This window comes from Protopterus annectens, chromosome 1.part0 (assembly GCF_019279795.1).
Source record: "Protopterus annectens isolate FY-2018-M chromosome 1.part0, PAN1.0, whole genome shotgun sequence".
Taxonomy (NCBI): Eukaryota; Metazoa; Chordata; order Ceratodontiformes; family Protopteridae; genus Protopterus; species Protopterus annectens.
The window spans coordinates 617,500,484-617,526,288 of NC_056725.1; the positions used below are offsets into that span (position 1 = coordinate 617,500,484).

The 25,805-nt window shown below is 44.4% G+C and overlaps 1 protein-coding gene across 3 annotated transcripts in view; it reads left to right on the forward strand.

The window, feature by feature from the left end:
* UBR2 (ubiquitin protein ligase E3 component n-recognin 2) overlaps positions 1 to 25,805 on the forward strand; it is a 5,196,118-nt gene that overhangs the window by 455,686 nt on the left and 4,714,627 nt on the right. For all 3 annotated transcript variants that reach the window (XM_044061864.1, XM_044061881.1, XM_044061872.1), the window contains exon 5: positions 7,473 to 7,603. In XM_044061864.1, coding sequence (XP_043917799.1) covers positions 7,473 to 7,603 — 131 coding nt within the window. The remainder of the gene's footprint in view (positions 1 to 7,472; positions 7,604 to 25,805) is intronic.

Below are 25,805 nucleotides of genomic sequence, written 5' to 3' on the forward strand. Positions count from 1 at the left end.
GGAGAACATCGATGTCTGTGCTGTGACAGAAACCTGGTTCAAGGCTCCTGAGAGCACCCCAGCACTAACAGGTTTCACCTCATATCATACGTTCCGGCCCCAAAATCCGGACAACACCAAGAAAGGAGGGGTGTCCATATTCATAAAGGACACCCACACCTCAAGGTTGGTGGCAACGCACGATGCATCTGAGACCATCCAGGTGCAATTAACCATAGGCAAGACTGCTCTGCAATTTGTAGCATGTTACAGGCCACCCTCTCAAACTCAGGAACCTCACATGGCCTTCCTGAAAACATTGGAGGGATAAATGTATCTCCAAACACCATCATACTAGGTGACTTCAACTACCCTAATATAGACTGGGAACACTACTCAAGCCCGAACACTCTAACCCAAAGATTCCTGGAGTTCATAAACTCAAATGCCATGGAACAACTAGTCACCATCCCCACAAGAGGTGAAAACATACTTGATCTCATCATCACGAACATGGGATCAAAATGTTCAACACCGAAGTATACCCCTCACTGGTGAGATCAGATCATAAACTAATCTCGCTGGAGGTCCTCATCCCGCCCCACCTGAAACAAAAAGACCACAGTGAAAAACTTCTCAAAGCCGATTTCACACTTCTAAAAACTAGTGTGGTCTCCTTTAAGGCCCCTGAGCCAGTGGTAAACATTACTCAAACCGCTGAATCACTTACAAATGCCTTCTACCAGCACCTACAGGACTGCATGGATCAGGCAATCCCAAACAAAACTAAGACTCTCTGTACCAAAGGCAAGCGTCCAGTCTGGTGGACCCCAGCCATAAACAAGCTCTACAACAAAAGGAGGAAGCTACTACAAGATAGAGCAAAATCCTTGAAAGGTAAGACACCTTTGATCATTATAAGTAAAAACTAAGAGCTCTCATAAAATCATCCAAGGCAAATTTTGAGAGAAAAATCGCCAAGGACTCTAAAGACAATCATAAGGCCTTCTTTAGCTATGTTAGAAACCTAGGAGGAAACTCCCAGATATGCTCAGAATTAGTTCAAAATGATGTGAAAATTACTGAACCTACACACATTGCTAACATACTGGCTGACAGGTTCAGTGCAAACTTCTCCCCAAAGGAGAGATATCTATTCCAGAGGATTGTAGCCCCAAACATCTCCAACGCCCAGGTGAGAACTGCCCTCACTAAGGCAAAAACACAGCATCCATGGGACGGATGGTGTCCCCGGCTGTGTGCTTCATGAACTCAACGAGGAATTAAACCCACAGTTAGGACAGCTGTTTAATCTTAGCCTCACCTCAGGATCATTGCCCAAGGAGTGGCGACGGCGACTGTGGTCCCACTTCATAAGGCGGTGCCTCCACAGACCCTGGAAATTACCGCCCCATTAGCTTGACAAGCCTTATCTGCAAAGCCATGGAGAGGATCATAATGGAACTCATAAATAAAGACATAGGGAACTTGCAGACTTTGGATCCAACCCAGTTTGGCTTTGTCAAAGGCAGATCCTGCCTCTTAAACTTGGTTGACTTTTTGAGACAGTCACCAAGGCCATTGATGAGGAAAGGCAGTCCATACAGCCTACCTCGACCTGGCAAAGGCCTTCGACACAATACCCCACTCAGGTATCATCGAAAAACTCATCAGCTTGAATGTAAACCCATACATCACAAGATGGGTTGCAAACTGGCTAAGCGACAGAACCCACAGGGTCAGAGTTGCTGGAGCCATGTCAGACTCAAAGCCTGTCACAAGTGGTGTCCCACAGGGCTCAGTCCTGGGTCCACTCTTGTTCGGCATCTACTTTTCTGAAGTACAAGCAAACACAGGAGGGTTATGGCTGACAAAGTTTGCAGATGACTGCAAACTGGGCCATAGTCGAAAACACATCTGACACAGATATCCTCCAGAAGGGCCTCACAGAAACGGATAACTGGTGCCAGAGCCATGGCCTGAAGTTAAACGCCAAAAATGCATAGTCATACCCTTCGGGAAAAACAAGGTTACCCCTAGCTACCATATAGGTGACAATCCACTGAGCACAGAAAAAGTCATCAGGGATCTGGGGACCCAAGTTGACAGTAGTCTTTCGCTTGACACTCATGTTGCTAAAGTAGTTAGGAAAACCTTCTATATCGCCCACCTGATCATGAAGGGATTCACATCTAGATCAAGGGAGGTCATCGTCCCCTGTACTCATCACTCATTAGACCTATGATTGAGTACAATGCCCGTTCGAATGTATCTGACCAGACACCTGATGCAGCTTGAAAGGCCCCAAAAGTTCCTCACCAAAAGGATAAAGGGTCTCAAAAATATGTCTTATGCTGCCCGACTGAAAGAACTCCAGCTTTATTCAGTCTCATACCGCTTGCTCAGAGGTGACCTGTGCCTGACATATAAGGCCATGTCAAACCCAGATTTGATGAATATGCTTCACCTCAAAAAATCTAGATCCCTCAGAACCACAAGGGCGGGAGACTTAAACCTTGACACGGTTATAAATAGAACGTGCTGGAGGGACAGATTCATCACCCAGAGACTCCCTATGCTGTGGAACAAAATCCCGGTACATGTGAGGCAGAGCACCTCGCTGGCCTTGTTCAAGAGGAATCTTGACCAATGGATGGGAGATCGCAGATATACCCCAGGGATTACTTCAGTGTCACTGCTTGACAGAGGCACAGAAAAATGATAGGCATAGTTTTTATTCAAACTAAAGGGGTGGCGAAAGCCACATAACTATGGGCTAGGCTTATAAATGCCCTTGGGCAGATAGCCTAGTATGAACCTATGAACCTATGTGTTTTCGGAGTCCAGCCTTACCCCTGACTCCTTACCTCCAGCTCCTGTTAAGCCTGACCGATATTACAGGGTTCCTGACTCACATAAATTATTTTTTAAAAACCCTGTTGCAGACCCAGAAGCTATTTCTCAGGGTCCCAAGGGTGTTCAGGCTTCCCCTGCAAAAAACCCTACCCTTTCTGATAGGGATTCTAGGGTACTGGATAGATGGGGAAAGAAGGTTTACACATTTGCTACCTTGGCTATAAGGGCCTTAAACTGTCAATTTCATATGCTCAAATATCAGCTACATGTCATGGCATTGCTTAAACAGAAAATGTTAAATTCTGAATGTGCGGAAAACAAGGAAATGCAGGATATATTGCATGCAGCTGAACAAATGGGAAAGCATACTTTGCAATGTGGTTTTGATTCTTTAGAGGCCTTCTGCAGGGCCGCAGTTACTGGTTCTGTAATTAGAAGACATGCTTGGCTAAAGCAACAAAATCTGCCTGATCATGTTAAAGTTAAATTATTAGATGCACCTTTGCAGCATGATTCTTTGTTTGGTGTTAAGGCAGAAGAGGTGTTAAAGAAAATGGAGGACAAGGCTAAATCTATGCAAACAGTCAAAGATTTCTTACAAGTACAGCCACCTAGGTTTAGTAGACACTGGCCAACAAAGAATTGGTCCTTTCCAGTGTCAGACCTCAAAGGGGTAGACCTAGACGCCCTAGAGGCAGATCCCAGGCTCAAGGTTCATACAGGTCAAGGCAATGGGGTGTTTCTACCTCCAAAAGTGGAGAAGACAAATCACAACCTTACAGGAAACAGTCCCAATGACATCCCCCTGCGTACACCAAGCACTTATTTCCTGGCAGCACCCTTAGGGGGAAAATTAGCACTTTGTTCTCAAAACTGGAACATTATAACCCAGTTCAAGTGGGTTCTAAATATCGTGTCACAAGGCTACAAGTTCCATTTCCATACCCTGCCAAAGACAAACGGCTGGCCAAATCTGCCAAAAAAATCAATGGGCAGAGGCACAAAAACAAGTTTCATCACTTATGGACATGGGGGCCATTCAGCTAGTGCCAGAGCAAGAGCGGGGACAAGGATTTTACTCAAGACTGTTCTTGGTACCCAGAAAGGACAAGGCCTGGAGACCAATACTGCACCTATCAATTCTGAATACATTCCTGGAAATACCAAAATTAAAAATGTTGACTTTGCAGCAGCTACTGCCCATACTTGGCAAGAACGCTTGGCTTGTAACTTTAGACCTAAAAGAGGCATACCTGCATGTCCCAGTCAGACAAATATGCAGAAGATACCTCAGATTCAAGGCTGGCTTAATGCATTACCAATTCTCTGCACTGCCCTTTGCCTTATCTACTGTGCCCTGGGTCTTTACAAAGTGCCTGGCACCAGTAATTGCATTCTGCAGACAAAGAGGAATACAAATATATCCTTACTTGGACAACTGTCTAATTCAAGCAGAGAACAAGGACATTCTTCTACAGCATCTGGCATTTGTGAAAAAAACTTTTAACATGCCTAGGGTACACAGTCAATGAAAAGAAGTCAAAACTAGTACCCTCTCGAGAGATAATATTCCTGGTTGCAAGCTTAAATACAACTGCCCAGATGGCTTATCTCATGCCAGACAAAGGCAACTGACTACCTATTTCAAAATGTTAGCAACAAAGGCCCAGTTATCTGCATGAAAAATTCTGCAGGCTTTGGTTTTCATGGCATCCTGCATACTACTAATTCCATATGCAAGATTGCATATGAGGAAACTTTGATGGTACCTTAAAAAGTATTTGGACTCAACATTGCCACAGCCCGGAAACTATAATTACTCTCATTCCCTGCCTGCAACAGGAATTTCGATGGTGGGTAAAGGCTTGTCACCAAAACAAGGGACAGCTGTTCACATTGCCCGCAGCCAGGCATACACTAACAACGGATGCTGCAGATTATGCCTGGGGGGCTCACATGGCAGGAAGATGCATTCGGGGAACATGGACCTCAAACCAAATGCATCTACATATCAATCAAAAAGAGATGCTAGCTGTTCAAAATGCCCTGACAGCCTTCAAGGACCTACTTCAACCAGGACAACTACTGATAAAGACAGACAGCAACCACGGTCATGTGGTATATAAACAAGCAGGGGGCACACATTCTTACCCCCTTTGCAGACTAGCCATGACTCTGTGGGACACAGCACTGACTTACCAAGTACATATGCAGGCACAATTCCTGCCAGGAAGGAAAAATACTCTGGCAGACGAATTAAGCAGAAACCTTATGGATCCCCCACGAGTGGCAGCTGGATCCACAAGTCTTCAGCATGATAAGGAAATGGGGATGCCCGGACCTAGATCTATTTGCCTCCCCACACAACTACCAACTACAGACATTCTGCACAAGGATTTATTACAGACAAACATGGAAAGTGGGCGCCCTATCAGTGTATGCCTTTTCCACTCTGCCTCTCCTCCCCAAGGTACTCCTACAGGTCACACAGGAGAAGCCAACGGTGATACTGATTGCACCAAACTGGCCCCGCCAGCACTGGTACCCAGTATTAAGGAGCTTGTCTCAATACCCAGATTGGACCCTACCTCAAGTACCGCATCTACTGTCCCAGCAAAACAATCAGATCCTGCACAGCCAGCTCAGGACTTTAAACCTGGCAGCATGGCGGATAATATAGTCATACAAAACACACCACTCAGCAAAGCTGGATGGATGTCATTTTGGGAGCCAGAAGGCCTAGTACTAGAAAATCTTATGCTGGAAAATGGAAGAGATGCTGTGCTTGGAACCAGGCACAAGGAACAGATACAGCTGTGCCAAATATTCCTCAGATTTTACAATACTTAACTGAGATGCTGGACAAAGGCCTATATTTCTCATCTATTAAAATTCATGCCTCTGCCATTTCGGCTCATTACAATGCAGAGCCCCCAATCTTTTGTCATCCCTTATTAAAACAGTACCTCAGAGGAGCCAAAAATTTAAGGCCTCCAAGGAGATCACCAATGCCTGCATGGGACCTCAACTATGTCTTGGAAAAACTCACCCTACCTCCTTTTGAACCAGTTGCTACTGCTGATTTAAAGTTTTTATCTTAGAAAACAGTTTTGCTCCTAGCAATAACTTCTGCAAGACAAGTTTCAGAGCTACAGGCACTCATGGCTGTGGGACCTTTTATCATTTTTTATCCGGACAGGGTCTCCCTGAGGACAAACCCAACATTTATGCCTAAAGTGGTGTCTAGTGTGGCTCTTAACCAAACCATTGATCTGCCAACTTTTTATCCAAATCCACAGAACAAGGGGGAAAGAATGCTGCATTCTTTAGATGTACACAGCTTAGATTCTACTTGGACAGAACCAAAGTTTCAGAAAAACAGAGCAATTACTAGTAGCATATGCTGCAAGATCACAAGGAAAGGTTATCTCAAAGCAGACTATTTCAAAGTGGATAGGCCACTGCATTCGTTTATGCTACTTATACCATGGCAAGCCAGTGCCTAAGGGCATTAGGCCACATTCCACCAGAGCTGCAGCCACTTCAGCAGCCTTTCTCAGTGGAGTACCAACCAAGGAAATTTTAGAGCCAGCTACTTGGAGTTCAGTGCACACCTTTACAAAGCACCATCATCTGCCACTCTACTCTAAATCCAGGGCAGGCTTTGCCACTGCAGTTTTGCAGGGTCTCATAGCCACTCCTAATGCTGTTTAGCTCCAGCCTCCCAACCATAGCTTTGGGAATCTACCCAAATGTAATGACTGCAACAGTGAAACACGAGGAACATTTTACAGTTGTGTACACTTACCATAAATGTAGATATTCGAGTGTATTCACTGTTGCAGTCCAGGTTACCCACCCGCCATCCCCCCCTTTTTTTTCTGATGGAACCTATCTTTCCTTCTCTGATTTATACAACCTATGTGGTGTATTCGCTGGTGGATGAAGGTAAAGTTTATATTGCTGCATGTTATTTTATATATAGATATAAATTTTGACTACCCTTTTTTGGGGGCACCTGACATCTGGGGCAAGAAAAACTAAAGAAAATGGCATTGGCTGCTACTTATATACCCTTGACGACCTGACGTCAGGGAAGGGGCGACGACAACTGACGCAGGACCCAAGACTTTGGAATTCAGGCCGACTGAGGGCAACCTGCCAGCAGGATTACCGAAATGTAATGACTGCAACAGTGAATACACTCTAACATCTACATTTATGGTAAGTGTACACAACTGTACTTTTGGTAACTTAGACCTGTAAATGCCACCTGCTGTTAGAGTTGCCCTGACAGAGTACATCCTTATTATGCTTTAACATTATATCCTTTTCTAAGATGACAAGGCATAAACAGTTGTTACTTGTGCATTTTATGGCTTAATGACTCATATGTGGAGCTTTTTTTCTGTTGTTCCTAGGGCTAACATATTACCTTTGCAGTGCACCAGAGTTCTAGCTAACTAGAAAACAAGGTAATGAAATGAAGTCTGTATTGTTTCATCGGTTTTCCAAAGTCAAATTTATGTATTTTTGTGCTGGCTAATATAATACCTTATTAGTTTGATGACCTTTTACACAGAGATTTTTATTTGTATGAGCATGCACCTTTTTCATCACTTCAATGTTCCCAACAGGATCCACTGTCACACTTGTCAGAGGATATGATAGCCAGGACATACAACATCGTTGCCATCATGTTTAAGTATGCAGTAGATATGCTGATATGGGAAAAGGAAAGTGAATTGCCCCTAGGTTTAGAACCTTTGTAAGTACAAGTTGATTTTTTTCCATATTACAATATGCAGTGAAACTTGGCATCTATCTTTTCATGGTTTACTAAATAATTCCATGACCTGTGCAGTAATTTCTCAAAAAAAAAAAAACTTTCATTTTTATCTTTCTCTACAGGGTTGATATTTTGACTTTAACTGTGACCTGCTTGGTTCAAGTTAGACTGGCAGCTTTCATGTTGGAGGAGCTGCCTAGGGAAGAGATGAGAGAGAGCTGCCGACACTGGCTTGTTATTTGAGAGTGAGGGTTGGGGGGGGGGGGGCAGGGGGTTGATGACTTCTAAGAATTGCACCATGGGAAGACTGTGAGATTACAGAGCTAGCAGCTGCAGATTTGGGAGTGAAGTCCTAATAATGAGTGCATGCAAACTGACTGGAATTGTTAATTTGCAAAAGTACGCAGTCGTACAGGAACTAACATAGCAAGTATTGTACCACACTTTCTAGCCACTGTGGACTTCTAGCTGTCACTCGATAACATCCAGAATCTCTGGTTCTTGCCTGAAAATCTCCCGATGTCCTATGATACTGCGTCCTAAGAAATGGATGGAGTCAGCAAGGGAAATTAAACTTAACAGTAAAATTAATTCCACACTGTCTAGGTAGTATGCAGTTTGTGCCAGTCATGGCATCCTGTCACTTGTCTTTGACTATCATAACAACTGTAGGCATAGCCGGTTTTAGGCACCAGCGAACCCTGCAGTTGCTGGGGGCCCCCAACCACAGCGAGTTATCTTATCCTGATATTCTGTCACATCTGTAAAACCAACAAAAGCTAATGCAGCAGTCTTGCATACTTAATAAACTATGAGGGTAATAACTCTTATTTATATCTCCCTTAAAATTCAAAGATATTTCTGGTTGTAGTAACAGTGTTTTGTCATGTAACAGGCATCAGAATGCCATTAAATATTTTACTACTGACATAGTGCTCCTGGCTTAGTTAAACCCTGCTTTTGGACATTTTCTCCACTAAAACTAACTACATAGCCAGCTTTTAGTCCCTACAAAACCATGGCTGCAGGGGGCCCCTTAATCATCTTTGTCTGTGTGGGGGCCCCACAAAAGCTGCTGCTGACTGGGGAAAAATGAGGAATGAAAAATGCATTAATTTCCTAATTATGCTCTTTAACATGAACAGGGCTGTGATATGACCCTGTTAGGATGAAGATGATAATGAACATGAACAATATAAGCAGTAGAGGGATCAGCAGCCCAGAGTGACTTACCTCAGTGCAAACTTTGGATTTTAAGAAGAGCTGATGCTTCCCGATCATCAGGGATAGATGTTCTTCATCTCACATTGCTGCAGTCCTTACTTATGGGTAGTCCGCTGTCCCTCGGTCGGCCCGAATACCAAAGTATTAGGCTGACGTCGGTCATGGGCGCCTAGATCTGACATCAGAGCGTCAGGGTATAAAAGCGCATGACCGACGTCATATCCTCAGTCTTTTTTGCCGCATGGTCCGATGCAGAAGCAGCGTTGCAAGTGCTGTTCGGCGTTCTGAAATTTTTCGTTTTCGGAGTTTCAGACTGATACCAAGTTGGGCTAAGTACCCCGTTGGGGAATATTTTTGTTTTTTCTTGCCTCAGTTACTTACCGGATGTCAGAAAAAGTGAATAATTGTATTTCTTGTGGGAAACAGATACCGCATAGGGATTACCACTCGCTTTGTATTCCTTGTTTGGGACCGGAGCACGACGTAGTCAGGTGTCGGTTTTGTGCTAGGTTTAATAAGCGCACTATAAAACGGAGGTTAGATTGCGCTAGGTTAGTCTTTGGCAAGAGGTGTAATTATAATATGCCGTCGGATCCTCCGACGCCCGCTTCTACTAAGAAGCGCAAAGACAAATCTTTAAAGCCTAGGCAGGATGATTTGTCCATCTCGGACGCCGGACCTTTAGAAGCTACAGCGGAACAGGTGGATCCGGCTGCAGTTTCTGTGGAGTCCCAGGGGGAAACTTTGATTTTACAGGATGTGGCCTCTCAGGAGTCAGGTCAGGCTGAAGGGGCCTCTCAGGTTACTGTCCTTCCTTCTATGCCTAAGGTGCTTAGGCCTTCTGCTACTGTTACTAAGGCTTCTTCTAAGGGCAGGTCTGTTTTGCCTTCCTCTGGTGTCAGTCCTGGTTCTTCAGGGTCTGTGCCTAAAAAGCACATGCTTAAAATGGCAGAGGATTTGATTTCTTTAATTAGAGGTTCTATGCCCCCTCCTGATAAGAGGCCTAGGGTAGAGCCGGAGTTGGAAAGTTTGGAGCAGGCCTCAGATGATTCAGAGTCTTCTGCTGAAGACATTCAAGATTTTCCTCCTTATTCTGATTCTGATGCAGAGGATTCCACTCCTTCTGCTTCTCCTCCAGAGGATTTTTCATTTTCAGAAACTCTACATTCCATGAGGGAGCATTTTAAGTGGGAAGGACAGGATTTCTCTGATTCACGGAAGAGACTTAGGGAGTTCTTGTTTTTACCACAGCATAGACCCTTAGCTATACCTCCGGTTTTGGATGTTGTTCAAGATGTTTTCTCGGAAGCTTCCCTTAATCCAGATTCTGTGCCTCCTGCTCCAGTTAAACCGGACAGGTATTACAGGGTGCCTGAGGCTCATAAATATCTCTATAAGAGTCCTAGGGCGGACCCAGAGACTGTTAGTCAGGGGCCTAAGGGTGTTAGAGCCTCTGTTGTAAAGAATCCGGTTCCTCTAGATAAGGAAGCTAGAGCTTTGGATAGATGGGGTAAGAAGGTGTATACCTCTTCTACTTTAGCAATGAGGGCTTTGAATTGCCAGTTTCATATGTTGAAGTATCAGAATTTCCTCCTTTCTCAGCTAAGATCTAAAGTGGATGCTTTGGCCGAGGGCATAGAGTGTAAAGAATTGCAGGATTTAGTACATGTCTCTGAACAGGTGGGTAAGCATTCTTTGCAGTGTAGTTTTGATGCTTTACAGGCTTCTTCTAGGGTGGCTGCCACTGGTTCAGTTATTCGTAGGCACGCCTGGCTTAAGGATCAGAATTTGTCCGAGCATGTTAAGACTAGAATTCTGGATGCCCCTTCACAGTCTAAAGTTTTGTTTGGTCCTCCTGTGGAGTCAGTCTTAAAGAAAATGGAAGACAAGGCTAAGTCTATGCAGACTGTTAAAGATTTTTTGCAGGTACAACCTCCAAAGTTTAGTAGAAATTGGCCTACTAAGGGTTGGACGTACCCTTCTTCTGATTCTCAGTCTAGGGGTAGATCTAGGCGTGGTAGGGGCAGAGCTCAGAGTACCTTCAGGCCTAGAACATGGTGTTCGCCTGCTCAATCTGCAGGTGAGGGCAGGGGCCAGTCCTTTCGTAAACAGGCCCAAGACCTGCATTTTCAGCTGCCAGATTCTTCTTGCCTGGCAGCTCCTTTGGGAGGAAAGTTGGCTCTTTTCAAGCAAAATTGGCATTTAGTCACCCAGGACAAATGGGTATTGGACATTATAAACCGAGGTTCCAAGTTCTATTTCCATACCTTGCCTCCTTTCAAAGGCATGCCAGACGTTCCTCCTCGGCAAAGGATAGAGGCTCACAAACAGATTTCTTTACTTCTTCAAATGGGAGCTATACAGCCAGTTCCTCTGTCAGAAGTGGGCATAGGATTCTATTCTCGCCTGTTTCTAGTTCCAAAGAAAGGGAACACGTGGAGACCGATTTTGGATTTATCTATCCTCAACACTTACCTGGACATTCCAAAGTTCAAGATGCTGACTTTACAACAACTTTTACCTCTGTTGGGAAAAGATCACTGGATGGTTACTCTGGATCTCAAAGAGGCTTATCTTCATATTCCTATCGGGCCCAGTTGCAGGAGGTATCTGCGTTTTCGGGCTGGAAATTTACATTATCAGTTCTCTGCATTGCCCTTTGGCTTATCTACTGCTCCCAGAGTGTTCACAAAGGTTCTGGCTCCAGTGATAGCCTTTTTCAGACTAAGAGGAATACAGATTTATCCTTATTTGGACGATTGCCTGATTATTGCACAAGACAAGGACGAACTTCTTCATCATCTGCAGTACGTGATGGTAGTGTTAAGATGCCTAGGGTATTCTGTGAACGAAATAAAGTCCAGTCTAGTACCCTCTCAGGACATGTGCTTTCTGGGTGTGAGACTGAATACAGCTTCCCAGATGGCTTTTTTGACCCCGGACAAACAAAGAAGCCTTTCTCTTTATTTCCATCAAATGTCTCTACAGTCCGGGCTGACTGCAAGGACAGTCCTTCAAGCCTTGGGGTTCATGGCATCTTGTATTCTGGTGCTTCCCAATGCCAAATTGCATATGAGGAAGCTTCAGTGGTATCTCAAAAATGTATGGACACAACACTGCCAAGATCTAGACACTGTCATTCAGATAATACCTTGCATTCAGAAGGAGTTTTTGTGGTGGGCTCAGGAATGTCACCTAAACAAGGGACTCTCTGTGACCCGACCAGAGGCGAGTCAGATTCTAACGACAGATGCCTCGGACAAGGCTTGGGGAGCACACCTCAATGGAAAATGGGTGCAAGACACGTGGCCTGTCAAACTTCAGCATTTGCATATCAACTTGAAGGAAATGTTAGCAGTCCAGTTTGCATTGATGGCTTTCAAAGATTTACTGCACCCAGGGCAGGTGTTGATTCAAACAGACAACACTACTGTCATGTGGTACATCAACAAGCAAGGGGGAACCCATTCATACCCTCTTTGCAGGCAAGCGATGATTTTGTGGGAGACTGCTCTCAATTTACACCTCAATCTTCAGGCAAGGTTTCTACCAGGAGCACAGAACTCCTTAGCAGATGTGTTGAGCAGACAAATAGTGGATCCTCACGAGTGGAAATTGGATCCTCATGTATTCCAAAAGTTGACAGTGTTATGGGGAACTCCAGACGTAGATCTGTTCGCTTCTCCACTAAATTACCAGTTGCCAAAGTTTTGCACAAAAATGTTTCATCACACAGCTTGGAAGGTGGACACTCTATCATTCAGTTGGAACAATCTGCATGTATATGCCTTTCCACCTCTGCCTCTTCTTCCCAAGGTACTTCTGAAGGCCAGACAAGACAAGCCAACCATGATTTTGATAGCGCCGGATTGGCCTCGACAACACTGGTACCCACTACTGAGGAGTTTAGTACGAGAGCCTCCATGGCCTCTGCCTTTAATTCCGCACCTTTTGTCTCAAGAGGGCAATCACTTCCTCAATGTCAAGATTCAGTCTCTGCATCTAACAGCCTGGCATATTCTGTTTTAGACTCTGGAGGGTCTCAGCTTCCACAACAAGTTTTGAATGTTATTTTGGAGGCCAGGAGGCCTAGTACCAGGAAAGTTTACGCTGATAAATGGAGGAGATTTTTTATTTGGAGCAAAGGAAAGGGCTTTGATGTCTCCAAACCTTCAATATCTTACTGAATTATTGGACAAGGGTTTGTCTTTCTCCTCGATGAAGGTTCATGCTGCAGCCATTTCTGCTCACTATGATTGTGACCCTCCTTTATTCTCTCATCCATTGTTTAAGCAATTTCTTAGAGGGGCAAAGAATATAAGACCCCCACGTAGAGCTCCTACTCCTGCTTGGGATCTCAATTTTGTGTTGGAAAAACTTACTCTACAACCTTTTGAGCCTGCAGCTACTGCCGAGTTAAAGTATTTGTCATGGAAAACTGCTTTTTTGTTGGCCATTACCTCTGCAAGAAGGGTTTCTGAATTACAGGCCCTCATGGCAGTGGAGCCTTTCCTGGTTTTTCATAAGGATAGGGTATCTTTGCGTACTAATCCTTCCTTCATGCCTAAAGTGGTTTCTAGTGTGGCCTTAAACCAATCTATTCATTTGCCTACTTTTTATGCAAACCCCCAAAATAAAGGGGAAAAAATTTTGCATACTTTGGATATTCACAGGCAGTTGCGTTATTATTTGAGCAGAACCAAGGAGTTCAGACAGTCTCAGCAGTTGTTTGTTTCTTTTGCTTTGGGTTCTCAGGGTAAACCTGTTTCAAAACAAACTATTTCTAAATGGATTGGGTTTTGCATTTCTTTCTGTTATTCCCATCATGGTAAGGAGATTCCGGCTGGAATCAGGCCTCATTCCACTAGGGCTACTGCCACTTCTACTGCCTTTCTAAGGGGGGTAGCTACAAAAGATATTTTGGAGGCAGCTACTTGGAGTTCAGTGCATACTTTTTCTAAACATTACCACCTTCCTCTTTATTCTAAGTCTAGGGCTGGATTTGCCACTGCGATATTACAGGGCATTTTAGCAGCCCCAAATGCTTTATGATTTTTTCCATCCTCCCTTACCCGTTGCTTTGGGATTCTACCCATAAGTAAGGACTGCAGCAATGTGAGATGAAGAACATAGTACAGTTTTGTACCTACCATAAATGTAGATGTTCGAAGATCCACATTGCTGCAGTCCAATTTACCCTCCCTCCTTCCCCTCTGTGGTTTGACATGGTTCTATGATTTAGGTGATGGTTGTTGTTGGGCATATTTTTGGGAGGTATTCTGTTTTTTGGCTGTGGCCTTTCTTGTTTGGCCTTCTGACATCTGGGGCAAGAAAAGACTGAGGATATGACGTCGGTCATGCGCTTTTATACCCTGACGCTCTGATGTCAGATCTAGGCACCCATGACCGACGTCAGCCTAATACTTTGGTATTCGGGCCGACCGAGGGACAGCGGACTACCCATAAGTAAGGACTGCAGCAATGTGGATCTTCGAACATCTACATTTATGGTAGGTACAAAACTGTACTTTTCTCTTTCAGGTAGTTTTATAACTAATACCAGAACACCAGATACTATAACTCAATTTCTTGGCTTAAGAATTCAATACAATCCCAAAAATAATACAATAAATGCTCAGAATCATAAATATGTTTAAATATTTCTCTAATTCACTTAAAAAGTTACTAGAATAACATAATTTTGCATCAACATCTATTTTTGGACAGCAAATATAAAACTCAGATGTCTGGATTAATTGACTGTAATCCTGAATGATTTACCAGCAAATCAGACTTTTTACGAAGGATAAAGCAAAAGTATGAACAAAATCAGGGAAGGTCTGTGAAAGTAGGGGCAGTGACAAGTATGCATTACTCCTCAATGGGATAAATCTTACTGCTTCTGCTGTTTGACGACTGCTAAACAGCAGTGACTAATCTGGTGTGGCAGTACCAGTGTTCCACAAGGCATTGTTGTTTGCTGAAATAAGTACATAACTAGTACTGCTGTGGCTTATGTGTGTGTGTGTGTGTGTGTGTGTGTGTGTAAAAAAACATCACTGATTTTTGTCTGTGCAAGCACCCAATAATGCCAGGACACATACATTATTCTTCTGTGTATCAGTAAAAAATGTACCTAACAAGTAATTATATTTCGAAAGTAAGACATAACGTACATCACAGAACATTCAGACACTTAGATATTCTTGGAGTCTGGTTGCCCCCACTCACCAGTCTGTCTAACTGGATAATGAGGACTCCCTTTATCATCCTTGACTCTATGGGGGCCCCCACCAAAGCTGTTGCTTGTTGGAGAAAAATGTATCAATTTTATGAATACGCTGTTTAACCTGAATGGTGCTGAGATATGACCCTTTTAGGATAAAGCTAATAATAGCCTCTGTTTACAACCACACCCATTCTAAAACCAGCCCTGCTCAAATGTGTGTGTGTACATAAAGCTGCTACGGGTTATGAGGGGCTAGAGATTGTGTGGATATTACATCTTTAATTTTCATCACAGTCAAACCTTAGAGGTGCGCACATGAAGTCATTATAGCTTGTGTTTGAGCTGAGGGTAGTTTTTTGCACAGACCTCCAGAGGTGTACAAAGAAGGTTACTCTAGCTTGTGTAAGAGAGGTGTACTGTCTAGGAGCAACAAGTTTGAATATTACTGAAATCATTCTCACAATCATGTACTAGGCACATATACACGTGGCTACCATTGACGGCTGGGGTGAAGAACAAGCTATGCTATGTATATGTATATCATCAGTCACTTGAAATATATGACAAAGGCAATTTAAAACTCTGCTTTCATCCCAATCTAACACCAGAGGGATGTATAGGCAATGACTTGTCTTTTTTAGAGGGTTAGGGAGGTAGGCAGTATTTCCAGATAAGACTTAAATATTCTCACAACTACTGGCTTGTTAGTTTACTGTAAGCTACAAATGTTAAGTTGTCAATCTCGCATTCATTCTTGCTTGATGGATTCGGAGCCGATCCTCGGCTCCGACTCGGCACTTGCTAAGATCGAGAGTCACTTTTACCAGCTCGAGGCAGCCCCATATCCCATGATGCAAGGCGGTAAGTACCCAGATCTCGTTTGCCGCTTCGCTGATGCGGTCCTCCTTTTACCAGTTCCTGGTAAGTGAATTGTTACTTTACTATTTTAGCCCCTTTCTACAAAAAACCTTAAAATTATTAGTTTTAACTTAGTTTTAATCCCTTTCTGACAGAAAATTTCCCTGTCTCCTCATAACTTTTTGTCAGACTTTCACCCTTCCCTTCCCCCCCCCTGTTAGGGTGTGTGTGTGTGTCTGTTATTGATACCTTTTGGTATATTTAATTTAATTTCTTGGACTGGTGTGTGTGTGTTTGTTTTATCACCATGTCTAAGGAAAGGGTCTCAGGCTTTAAGAAGTGTGACTTGTGCTGTCAGAAGATGTCTCTGACAGACGGTCACACTTCTTGCCTTTACTGCCTGGGGCCTCTTCACCTGCAGGACTCCTGTGCTATATGTCATTCTTTTAGCCAGAGAGTCCTGCAGGAAAGAAGAAATAAATTGATTTTGAGGGGCCTTCTTAAGCCGGAGGGCTCTCCGGCTAAGTCGGCCCCGTCTAAGACTTCTAAGTCTTCCAAGGCCCAGGCTTCTGTGTCCAAGCCTGTGGCCTCGGCTCCGACTCATTCTGAGTCTAGATCGGCTCCGGCTGGAGCCGATTCTGGGTTACCTAAACCTTCGGTGCCGATGGCTATCGGTGCCGACTCTGGTTCGACCACTTCGGTGTCGGCTCCGATCGGTTCCGACCACCATGTGGCCCAGGCATCGGTGTCGGCTCCGATCAGCTCCGACACCCTTACATTTATGGCCGTATCGGCTCCGGCTGGAGCCGATGCATCGAAGCCACCTGTCGGTGCCGATAAGTTGTCGGCTCCAACCGTTTCTGTGGTTTCATCGGCTCCGATGGTTCCTTCGAGGAAGAGGTCTAGGTCCCCTTCCTTGGAGCCGATACTTTCGGCTCCGGCTTCGCCTCTCCTCTCGGAGCGGAGCCATCGGAGCCGATCTTCAAGGTCATCCAGGCTTTCTGATCATGATTTGGAGAGAGTGGTCAGTAGATTACTAAAGTCACAGGCACTGGCCCAAATGCTACATAGTCCGTCTCAGCAGATGACTATTAGTCCACACCCCATTGCAGTTCCTCCTTCGACTCTACCTCAGAGTTTGGAGTTGGAGTCTTCGGGAATGGTTTCTGCTATGGCTGAGGGACAGATACCCCCTTCTGCTCCTTCAGCCTCTACTCTTATCTCCTCTTGAGACCTTCCTTAGAGGGATTCGTGGCCGGGCTTCCCTGGTCTCCTCCGAGGGGGTGAGTGGCGTCGGACCCTTGTCCGAGCCCGCTCTTCCCCTTGGAGCCTCGGACTTGGTGAGCTCGGCTCCGACATCTGCCTCGGAGCCCTCTTTTTTGTTGGGTCCTGGAGTTCCTAGTTCTTCGGAGCGGGTTCTCTCGGACCTTCCTGGGAGGGGAGCCTTCGAGGTGATGAAGAGTGTGCTGGCCACTGGTCTCAGCCAGCAGTCTGTTCCCTTAGCTCCTCCCTCTATGGTGCCTGTTGACATCTCTGCCACTTCTCTTGCTCCAGGACCCAGAGATCCTCCGCCTCAGGTTTCCCCACTGGGAATATCCCCCTCTTCCGAGGATTCTCCTGATTTGTCAGGGGATCCTCCGCGGAAGAGGACATGTAAGAGGAAACACGTAGACTCCCCCGAGTCTATCACTTCAGATACTGATTAGATGAGTCAGAGGGATCCCCAAGATCCCCCTCTGAGGATGTCTCCTTTTCAGACATCCTAGAACTCCTTAGACAGAGGGGAAACTGGCCCACCAATAATCCCTCTGAGGATGAGTCAGTATACCTGGAGGCGTTTGGATCTCGGCCCTCCACCTCCTGGGTGTCTCCGCCTTTCGACCCCCTTATGCAGGTTATTGCTCGAAAGGCGTGGGCTGCTCCTGACTCTGTAGAGCCAGTCCCTAGGAGGCCTTCTAAATTTATTACCGCCCCGTCGGACAAGCAATTCCTCACAAAAGGTGTCCCCGCTGATGCTATGGTGGTGGCGGCTGCCACCAAGAAGGAACTTGCAGATCCTTCCGTACCTGTCCATCCTCCTAATAAGGACTCTAGGACCATGGATAGATATGGTAAGCGGATGTTTTCTTCAGCGACCTTTGCTATGCGTTCGCTGAACTACCTATGTCACTTCACCAGACTCCAGAGGGATATCCTTAAGGAGCTAGGTGAAGTTGTGCAGGATCCTACAGCTGCAGGGGCTCGGGAAAAAATTGCTTCGCAGCTAGGAACCCGTAACTCCATTGCAAACTCCTCCATGCGGCTGATGATATATGCTGCTGATGGAGCGAGTAGGGCCGCAGGTACAGGTGTGGCTCTTAGACGCCAAGCCTGGATACGGCTATGTAATTTTGCAGATCCCTTTAAGGCGTCCTTCACAAACTCTCCCTTTGATGGGTCAGCTTTGTTTGGCCCTCAAGTGAAGGAAATGTTGACTAGGTGTGAGCAGGACGGCAAAACTCTTTCTGCCGTAGGAGTCCGTTTTTCCACCCCTTCTAGACCTTACCCCAAAGGACAGAAGGGTGGCAAAATGTGGTTCCGCAAATCCCAAGGAGTCACGTGGTCAGTTTATCCCTAGAGGCAGAGGGGGTAACAACAACAGACGCCGCTCTAGAGGCAGAGGGGGTCCACAAAACCAGGGAAACAGAGCTCTGACAAGCCCTTTCAGCATCCCTGAGATGTTGCCCGGCTGTCCCTCCTTGGAGGCAGTCGGGGGAAGACTATCGCTGTACCCAGAAGCCTGGCGTTCTCTCACTCAAGACAGATGGGTACAGTCGATCATATCCGAGGGTTACAAAATTCCTTTCGAGGAAAGTCCTTTCTATCCCTCAAATTCCCTTCCAGATGTACCACCCGGTCTAAGGGAAATTGCAGAGTTAGAGGTCTCAAAACTACTGCAAAAAAGAGCCATTCAGACAGTTACAACAGACCATTCAGAGCCCGGAATCTACTCAAGGTTCTTTTTGGTCCCCAAAAGACGGAGACTGGAGACCAATATTGGATCTCAGCAGACTCAACAAGTCTGTGAGGAAGACAAGATTCAATGGTCACTCTTCAGTCGATTCTGCCCTTCTTGCAGAAGGACAACTGGATGTGCTCAATAGATCTTCAGGATGCGTACTATCACATAAAAATTCACAGACACTCCAGGAGATTTCTCCGCTTTCGGCTGGGGTCCAGCCATTTCCAGTTCAGAGCCCTGCCCTTTGGTCTCACCACAGCCCCCAGAGTGTTCACCAAATGCATGGCAGTGGTCACGGCTCACCTGAGACGTCAAGGATTCCAGGTGTTTCCGTATCTCGACGACTGGCTCCTGTCAGCCACCACCAGGCATCAGCTTGTTCAAGCCAGGGATTACACAATAAATCTTTGTTCTCATTTGGGCATCTCGATCAACTTCAAAAAGTCATCCTTATTGCCCTGCCAGTCTATTACTTTCATAGGCGCAAACTTAAACACTGTTCGGATGTCAGCTACCCTTACAGACCAAAGAGTTTCAGACATTCAAAGTCATGTCAGGATCATTCTAGCCAACAAGAAAGTACAGGCCAGAATGGTTCTAAAGGTGTATTAGGTCTCATGGCTGCGGCCATTACTCTTCTTCTCCTGGCTCGCTTCTACATGCGCCTTCTTCAGTGGATGTTGTTCACTCAGTGGTCTTACCAACAACTTCCAATGCGTCACCAAATTCTGGTGACACAGATTTGCAAAAATCATCTTGCTTGGTGGATCACTTCTCCCCAGATTCACCAAGGCAGACAATTTGTACCCCCATCCCCGGTAGCCACTGTCACCATGGATGCCTCCCTGATCGGGGGCATTATCAGGGCAGGATGGTTCATGGGACGTGGCAACCGTTCGAGTACCACCTGCACATAAATGTCCTAGAGATGAGAGCAGTGCTTTTAACGTTGCAAGCCCTCAACGACTTTCTTCCTGTAGGGACAATTGCAGTCCACACAGACAACATGTCTGTAGTTTGGTATATCAACAAACAGGGCGGAACCAAGTCCTACCCCTTGTGTCGAGAAGCGCTCAGACTTTGGCAATGGGCGATCTCCTCTCATCGGTTTCTGGTAGCAACGCACATCCCTGGGAAAACCAACATTTTAGCGGACAGATTGAGCAGAGCTATTCTCATGCCTCACGAGTGGTCTCTCAAGCAATCTATAGTGGAGGAGATTTTTCTGGAATGGGGTCGCCCATGTTGCGATCTTTTTGCTACTCCCCAAAACAGCAAATGCCCAGACTTCTCTCTCTTCCCTCTGTCAGGCCATCCCCCCAGAGACGCTCTGACCCAGGATTGGCCCCAGGGACTTCTTTATGCCTTTCCTCCTTTTCCTCTGATCCCTCAAGTTATCCAGAAAGCAACCGTTTTGAGAGCCAAAATGATTCTCATTGCTCCTTACTGGCCTCGACAAATTTGGTTTCCGTTCCTCCATCGTCACCTTTTGGTGCAGCCGTGGCATCTGGACCCAGTGCCAGATCTTCTGATTCACCAATCCGGTCAGCTGCACCGGTCTATCCCTTCTCTCAACCTCACAGCATGGTTGCTCCACTTCCTTCCTTAGCCAGGCTTCCTTTGATCTCTAACCCTGTTAGAGACATCATAGTAGCTTCTTTAAAATCCTCTACCAGGAGGATTTATACAAGCAAATGGAAACCTTTCTCTTATTGGGCTAAAGCCAAAAATATTGATCCCTTCACTGCCCCAGTTCAGGCAGTTCTGGACTTCTTAGCAGAGATTTTTCATGCAGGCTCCTCTTCTTCCACAGTTAGAGTTCAATTGGCTGCTATCTCGAACTTTCATGTCGGGATTGCAGATCACAATATTATGTCCCATAGGCTTTGTAGAGCCTTCTTGAAAGGAATTTTCCTGCTAAAGCCTCCAATCAGGAATCCTCCTCCTCAATGGGATCTAAATTTAGTGCTGACATCCTTGATTCTTCCCCCCTTCGAGCCAGCTGTTTCTTGCTCCCTAAAATTTCTTTCTTGGAAAACATTATTCCTAGTAGCTATTACATCGGCCAGGAGGGTGTCTGAACTTCATGCTCTATCGGTTCGACCCCCCTATTTGGTCTTTCACAAAGACAGAGTATCATTGAGAACTAATCCGACCTTTTTGCCTAAGGTCGCCTCAAAGACTAATTTGAATCAATCCATTGATCTCCCTGTATTTTTTCCAAACTATTCAAACAGATCGGAACAAAAACTACATTATCTTGATGTCCACCGCCAACTCAGATATTATTTGGACAGAACTAAACAATTTAGGAAATCCGATCAACTCTTTGTTTCCTATGCGGATAACAAGAAAGGCCTTCCTGTCTCTAAAGTGACCTTATCTAGATGGCTTTCTTCTGTCATCTCTGAAATTTATCTGCTCAGGGGAAAACAGCTGTGCTCAAAACCTAAAGCACATTCAACTAGGAGCTTAGCTACTTCTACAGCCTTTCAAGCTAGACTTCCTTTAGACACTATTTGTGCAGCGGCCACTTGGGCCACTCCTCATACTTTTGTTTCCCATTACAAATTGGACTTGGCCTCCAGGGACAGAGCCAGTTTTGGCTCTACAGTCCTCAAGAGTCTGTTCCATTGAGTCACCCAGGATAGAGGTGCTAGGGACGCGGTCCCATCAAGCAAGAATGAAGGCGAGATTGACAACTTAACATTAAGAAGTTATGTACCTACCATAACGTTCCATGTTAGTTGTCTTCTCTCGCCTTCTTTCTTGCGACCCTCCCTCCTTCCCCCAGGCCTGGACAGACCTTTTTCTACAAGGAGTTGTTATGCTGAAGACCATTCAGACCTGGTCCTTCTTCCATCCTGTAGGCTTTCTTTCTTCCTTTGGGAAGTGTTTATGCTTGGTGCTACTGCCCTTTGTCATCAAACGAGATCTGGGTACTTACCACCTTGCATCATGGGATATGGGGCTGCCTCGAGCTGGTAAAAGTGACTCTCGAGCTTAGCAAGTGCCGAGTCGGAGCCGAGGATCGGCTCCGAACCCATCAAGCAAGAAAGAAGGCGAGAGAAGACAACTAACATGGAACGTTATGGTAGGTACATAACTTCTTATTTTGTCAGCTTTGAAAATTAAGCCTTGGGCACAAATTATGCCTTGAAAGAAATAAAATTAGACTGAAATTCTTTTTTTTCTTCATAATTTGTATTTAGGCAACCATTGGAGTAAAATGTTGAGAAAATGCTCTAAAATGCATCCCAGACCATACAACCTGTGGCTTCTTGGGCCCTGACTTGAGTTATTTCCTAAATGGTTATTACTGTGCTGTCTTGTTCAGGAAAGGTGTGTTGAAGGATGCAAGGAAAACTAAAGCTGAACCAAAACAGTGAATTTCTTTCCTTAATCATAATTTCTGTTCAAGCTATTATTGGATGAAAAGGTTGTGTAAAATGGACTTCAGAGCATATAGAAAGTTATGGCTTCTTGAAAAAGCTTAGAGTAAGGCAAAATGTGAGAGAAGGAAGAAAAAGGTAACGTGGATGGTATGGGGAGCCCAAAAGGAGAAGGACTCAGAGGAGAGAGGACTGGAGGGTCTGTGTCTGTCTGTGTCTGTCTGTGTCTGTCTGTGTCTGTCTGTGTCTGTCTGTGTCTGTCTGTGTCTGTCTGTGTCTGTCTGTGTCTGTCTGTGTCTGTCTGTGTCTGTCTGTGTCTGTCTGTGTCTGTCTGTGTCTGTCTGTGTCTGTCTGTGTCTGTCTGTGTCTGTCTGTGTTGAAATGTAGATCCAGTCATCATTTCACTTTCAGTCCACACCTGTACATAGGCTTGTTGCAATGTATCACTGCTGCAACTAAGTGCCAGTAACTCTAACTGCCCCTTTGTTAGACAGCTCAACATAGTGCTAGTGTGATACACAGGCCTGTTGTAATGTAAAAGCTTGTAGCTGCAGGTTTGTCTGTGGATACTACTCCTAAAAGTTTGCAGTATGAAATAAAAGGTTGCTTGGGATGGATGGCATTGTTAGGATGATACTTATACTGGAAGTGCCTAGGGGGCCCCCAACTTGACATTTGCTGGGGGCCCCCAAAATGCTAACACCGGCCCTGACTGTAGGTTCTGCCACTGTTAACAGGAAAACATTATCAAACAAAAACTTAAATAAAGGAATAGATAAATTAATGTAAAATTTTATTTGACAAATACTTTTTTATAATTCTTTAAAATCCAGGCACTAGCTGCACAAAGCTTTTGGTTTGTTTAGCAAGAATGTACATTTGAATTCTGCATTTGCTTGAATGTTGGAGTTCTTACATCAACAAAAATCTTATTTTAAATGTGGCATTTGGCATTTTCAAACTGCCTTTTCAGTGATAAACTGCGGTTACTGCTGTTTTTACTCATTTTAAGTTGTTTTGGTTTTCTTTTCCCCATAGTTACCATTCTGTCCACCCATTCTTTTGGATCTAATTTCCTCTTGATGACATCTGTAGTTTGTCTTTAGTGCTCATTCAGCTTTATTTTTGAGCTCTAGGGATATTTATCTAGTATAACGTATAACTGTTAAAACTTCAGGGATTATTTCTTTATTTTTTTATCTGTTTGCTTTTTACTCCTGCACCTGGCAACCATCAAGACTGCCCTAGTCACCAGAGCCCATTCCTTCCCCCCGTAGTGCAAGCCACCCTTGGATCCTCTAGGGCAGGAACCATATGAGAGACTTTCAATCAGGCATCCTTATGGCCATCCTGGCAATGAGGACATTTGTACTTTATTGACCTAACCCGTCCCTTGGGTGGGAATACGTGCCCTACATCACCTCAGCCATCTGCATCGCCTTCCTGTACACAAGTGCATGCATCATTTCACTTGCGTACAAAGAGTACTGCTCAGTTGTGGTTTGGTGACCCCCCCCACACACACACACACACACACACTCAAGTTGCAGGCCTGTCCCCTTCTTCAGTATGACTGTTATAGCTTTGCAACCAGTTTTGCCTCCTTCCAGAATGGGTGTGCCTGTTCTTACTAGCTTTGTCAAGCTCAGGAACCTCTAATCGCACTTTTGTCCCTGGGATCATATAGATTTATTCTTCTGTTTCTGTGTCACCATTCTGGCTAGTTTTTGTAATATTTTCCTAGCAAACTTCTTAAACTTGTGAATAAATCAGTATAGTGATGCAGGGTGTCATTGTTTGGGCTTTAAACGGTATCAAAAATGTTTTTTTGTTTTCCTTCATAACTAATTCTTTATTCTTGCAGTGTTTAGTTTTACACTTGTTTGGATGACCACTCCTAGCTTCTCACAAGCCATGTGACCAAACATGTTAGAGGGATTTGCTACTTTAAGTGCTGTAGTTTGAAATGGCAAGTCAGTACAAGAACATGTTTTGTTAAGTAGTGTCACTGAGTAGCCAAAATAAGTTACATACACACAGTTTTAAGTGTTTTCCCAGTCCCTAGTTACAGGTATTTTCTGATAAGGTGTTACTATGTACACGTATCATGTTTAAACTCCACTTTGTTCATTAATTCTGAGTGCTTCTTTTTAACAGTTTGCCTTGCATGCATACCTCTCAACCTTTTAGCACAAGAAATCTGGATAAAGCCAAAAATAATATGTGGACAAAGGTCCAGAATAGGGACAGATTTAAATATTAATCCTATAAACTTAAAAAGGTGCTAGAATAACTGGTTTTGCATTCATATGCATTTTTCTGAAGGATATGAGATCTGAAGGTCTCATGTCTGTCATTATGTAGTGACTTCAGTCAGCAATGGTTTGTCAGAAAGCTACAAACTTTGAAAAACAGACCAAAAATATAAGGCAGAAATTTTGGACCTATTGTGAAAATCTGGACTGCTTGAGAAGTATGCTCGCATATCTGTTTCACTACTTCATGTGCTTTTTCGTTGTCCCAAATCTTTTCTTTTCAGCAGTACCTGCATAGTTAATTTTTGTGCTCAACAGTTCGAGAGCTCTTTTAAACACTTTTTTCCATTTACGGATTTTAGAAAAATGTCTCCTAGCATTGATTTGGTAAATTTATAATTTAAATGGTTGTATTTCTGTGGCCTTCATCTTGAATTTTGATAGCTAGCTCTTTTTATTCTTGTTGATTGCCTTTACAATATATCCTGCCTTTTTTCTCTTATATGAGAGAGAGTTTACATTGCAATGAATCCTATACATCAGTTAATGTTTAACTCTGTACTGATTTGTTTTGCTGTGTACATATCCACATGTTTTTAATACGTTCAAGTATGTTTATTTTGAATAGCCCACCCCAGTTCTTTTACCTCAAATTATTTTCTCTTAATTAAGGTTCACACACAGCTCACCAAATTTCACATTCTTTGACTCTTTCAGTAACATGTTAAAGTATGGTCTTTGGCCTCTATAAAAATCTAATAAATGGGAAGTTCCTTCTGGGGTGACCATAATTACTACATTTCCTGTAATTGTGGCTGTTCCATCTTTTTCCTCATCAAAAAAGTAAGTATATTTTTTCTAGCATCAGGTAGGAATACAGCACACCAATTTCCAATGTTTTTTCTAGACATTTCAGTTAGTCCACCTACAGTGAGGAAAACTCTTCCTAACCCACCAGCTGCAGACTTCTAGCACCAAGACTGCATATTAAAAATGGCATCATGGGGGGGGGGCACTTTGCACCCCTGTGTGGTGGAGTCCTTTCCCCGAGCACGTTATTGAACTATCCAAAATATTCAGTTTTGCAACCATGAATAAAAAAAGAAAACCATACAAGGTCAGTTACAGTGGTTCACATTCTAAGTACCAAACTAAGAAACAAAGTTAGGGAGAGGTATATTTGGGAAAATGGTATGGAAAGTTGAGTGCTCTGACAGTTTCA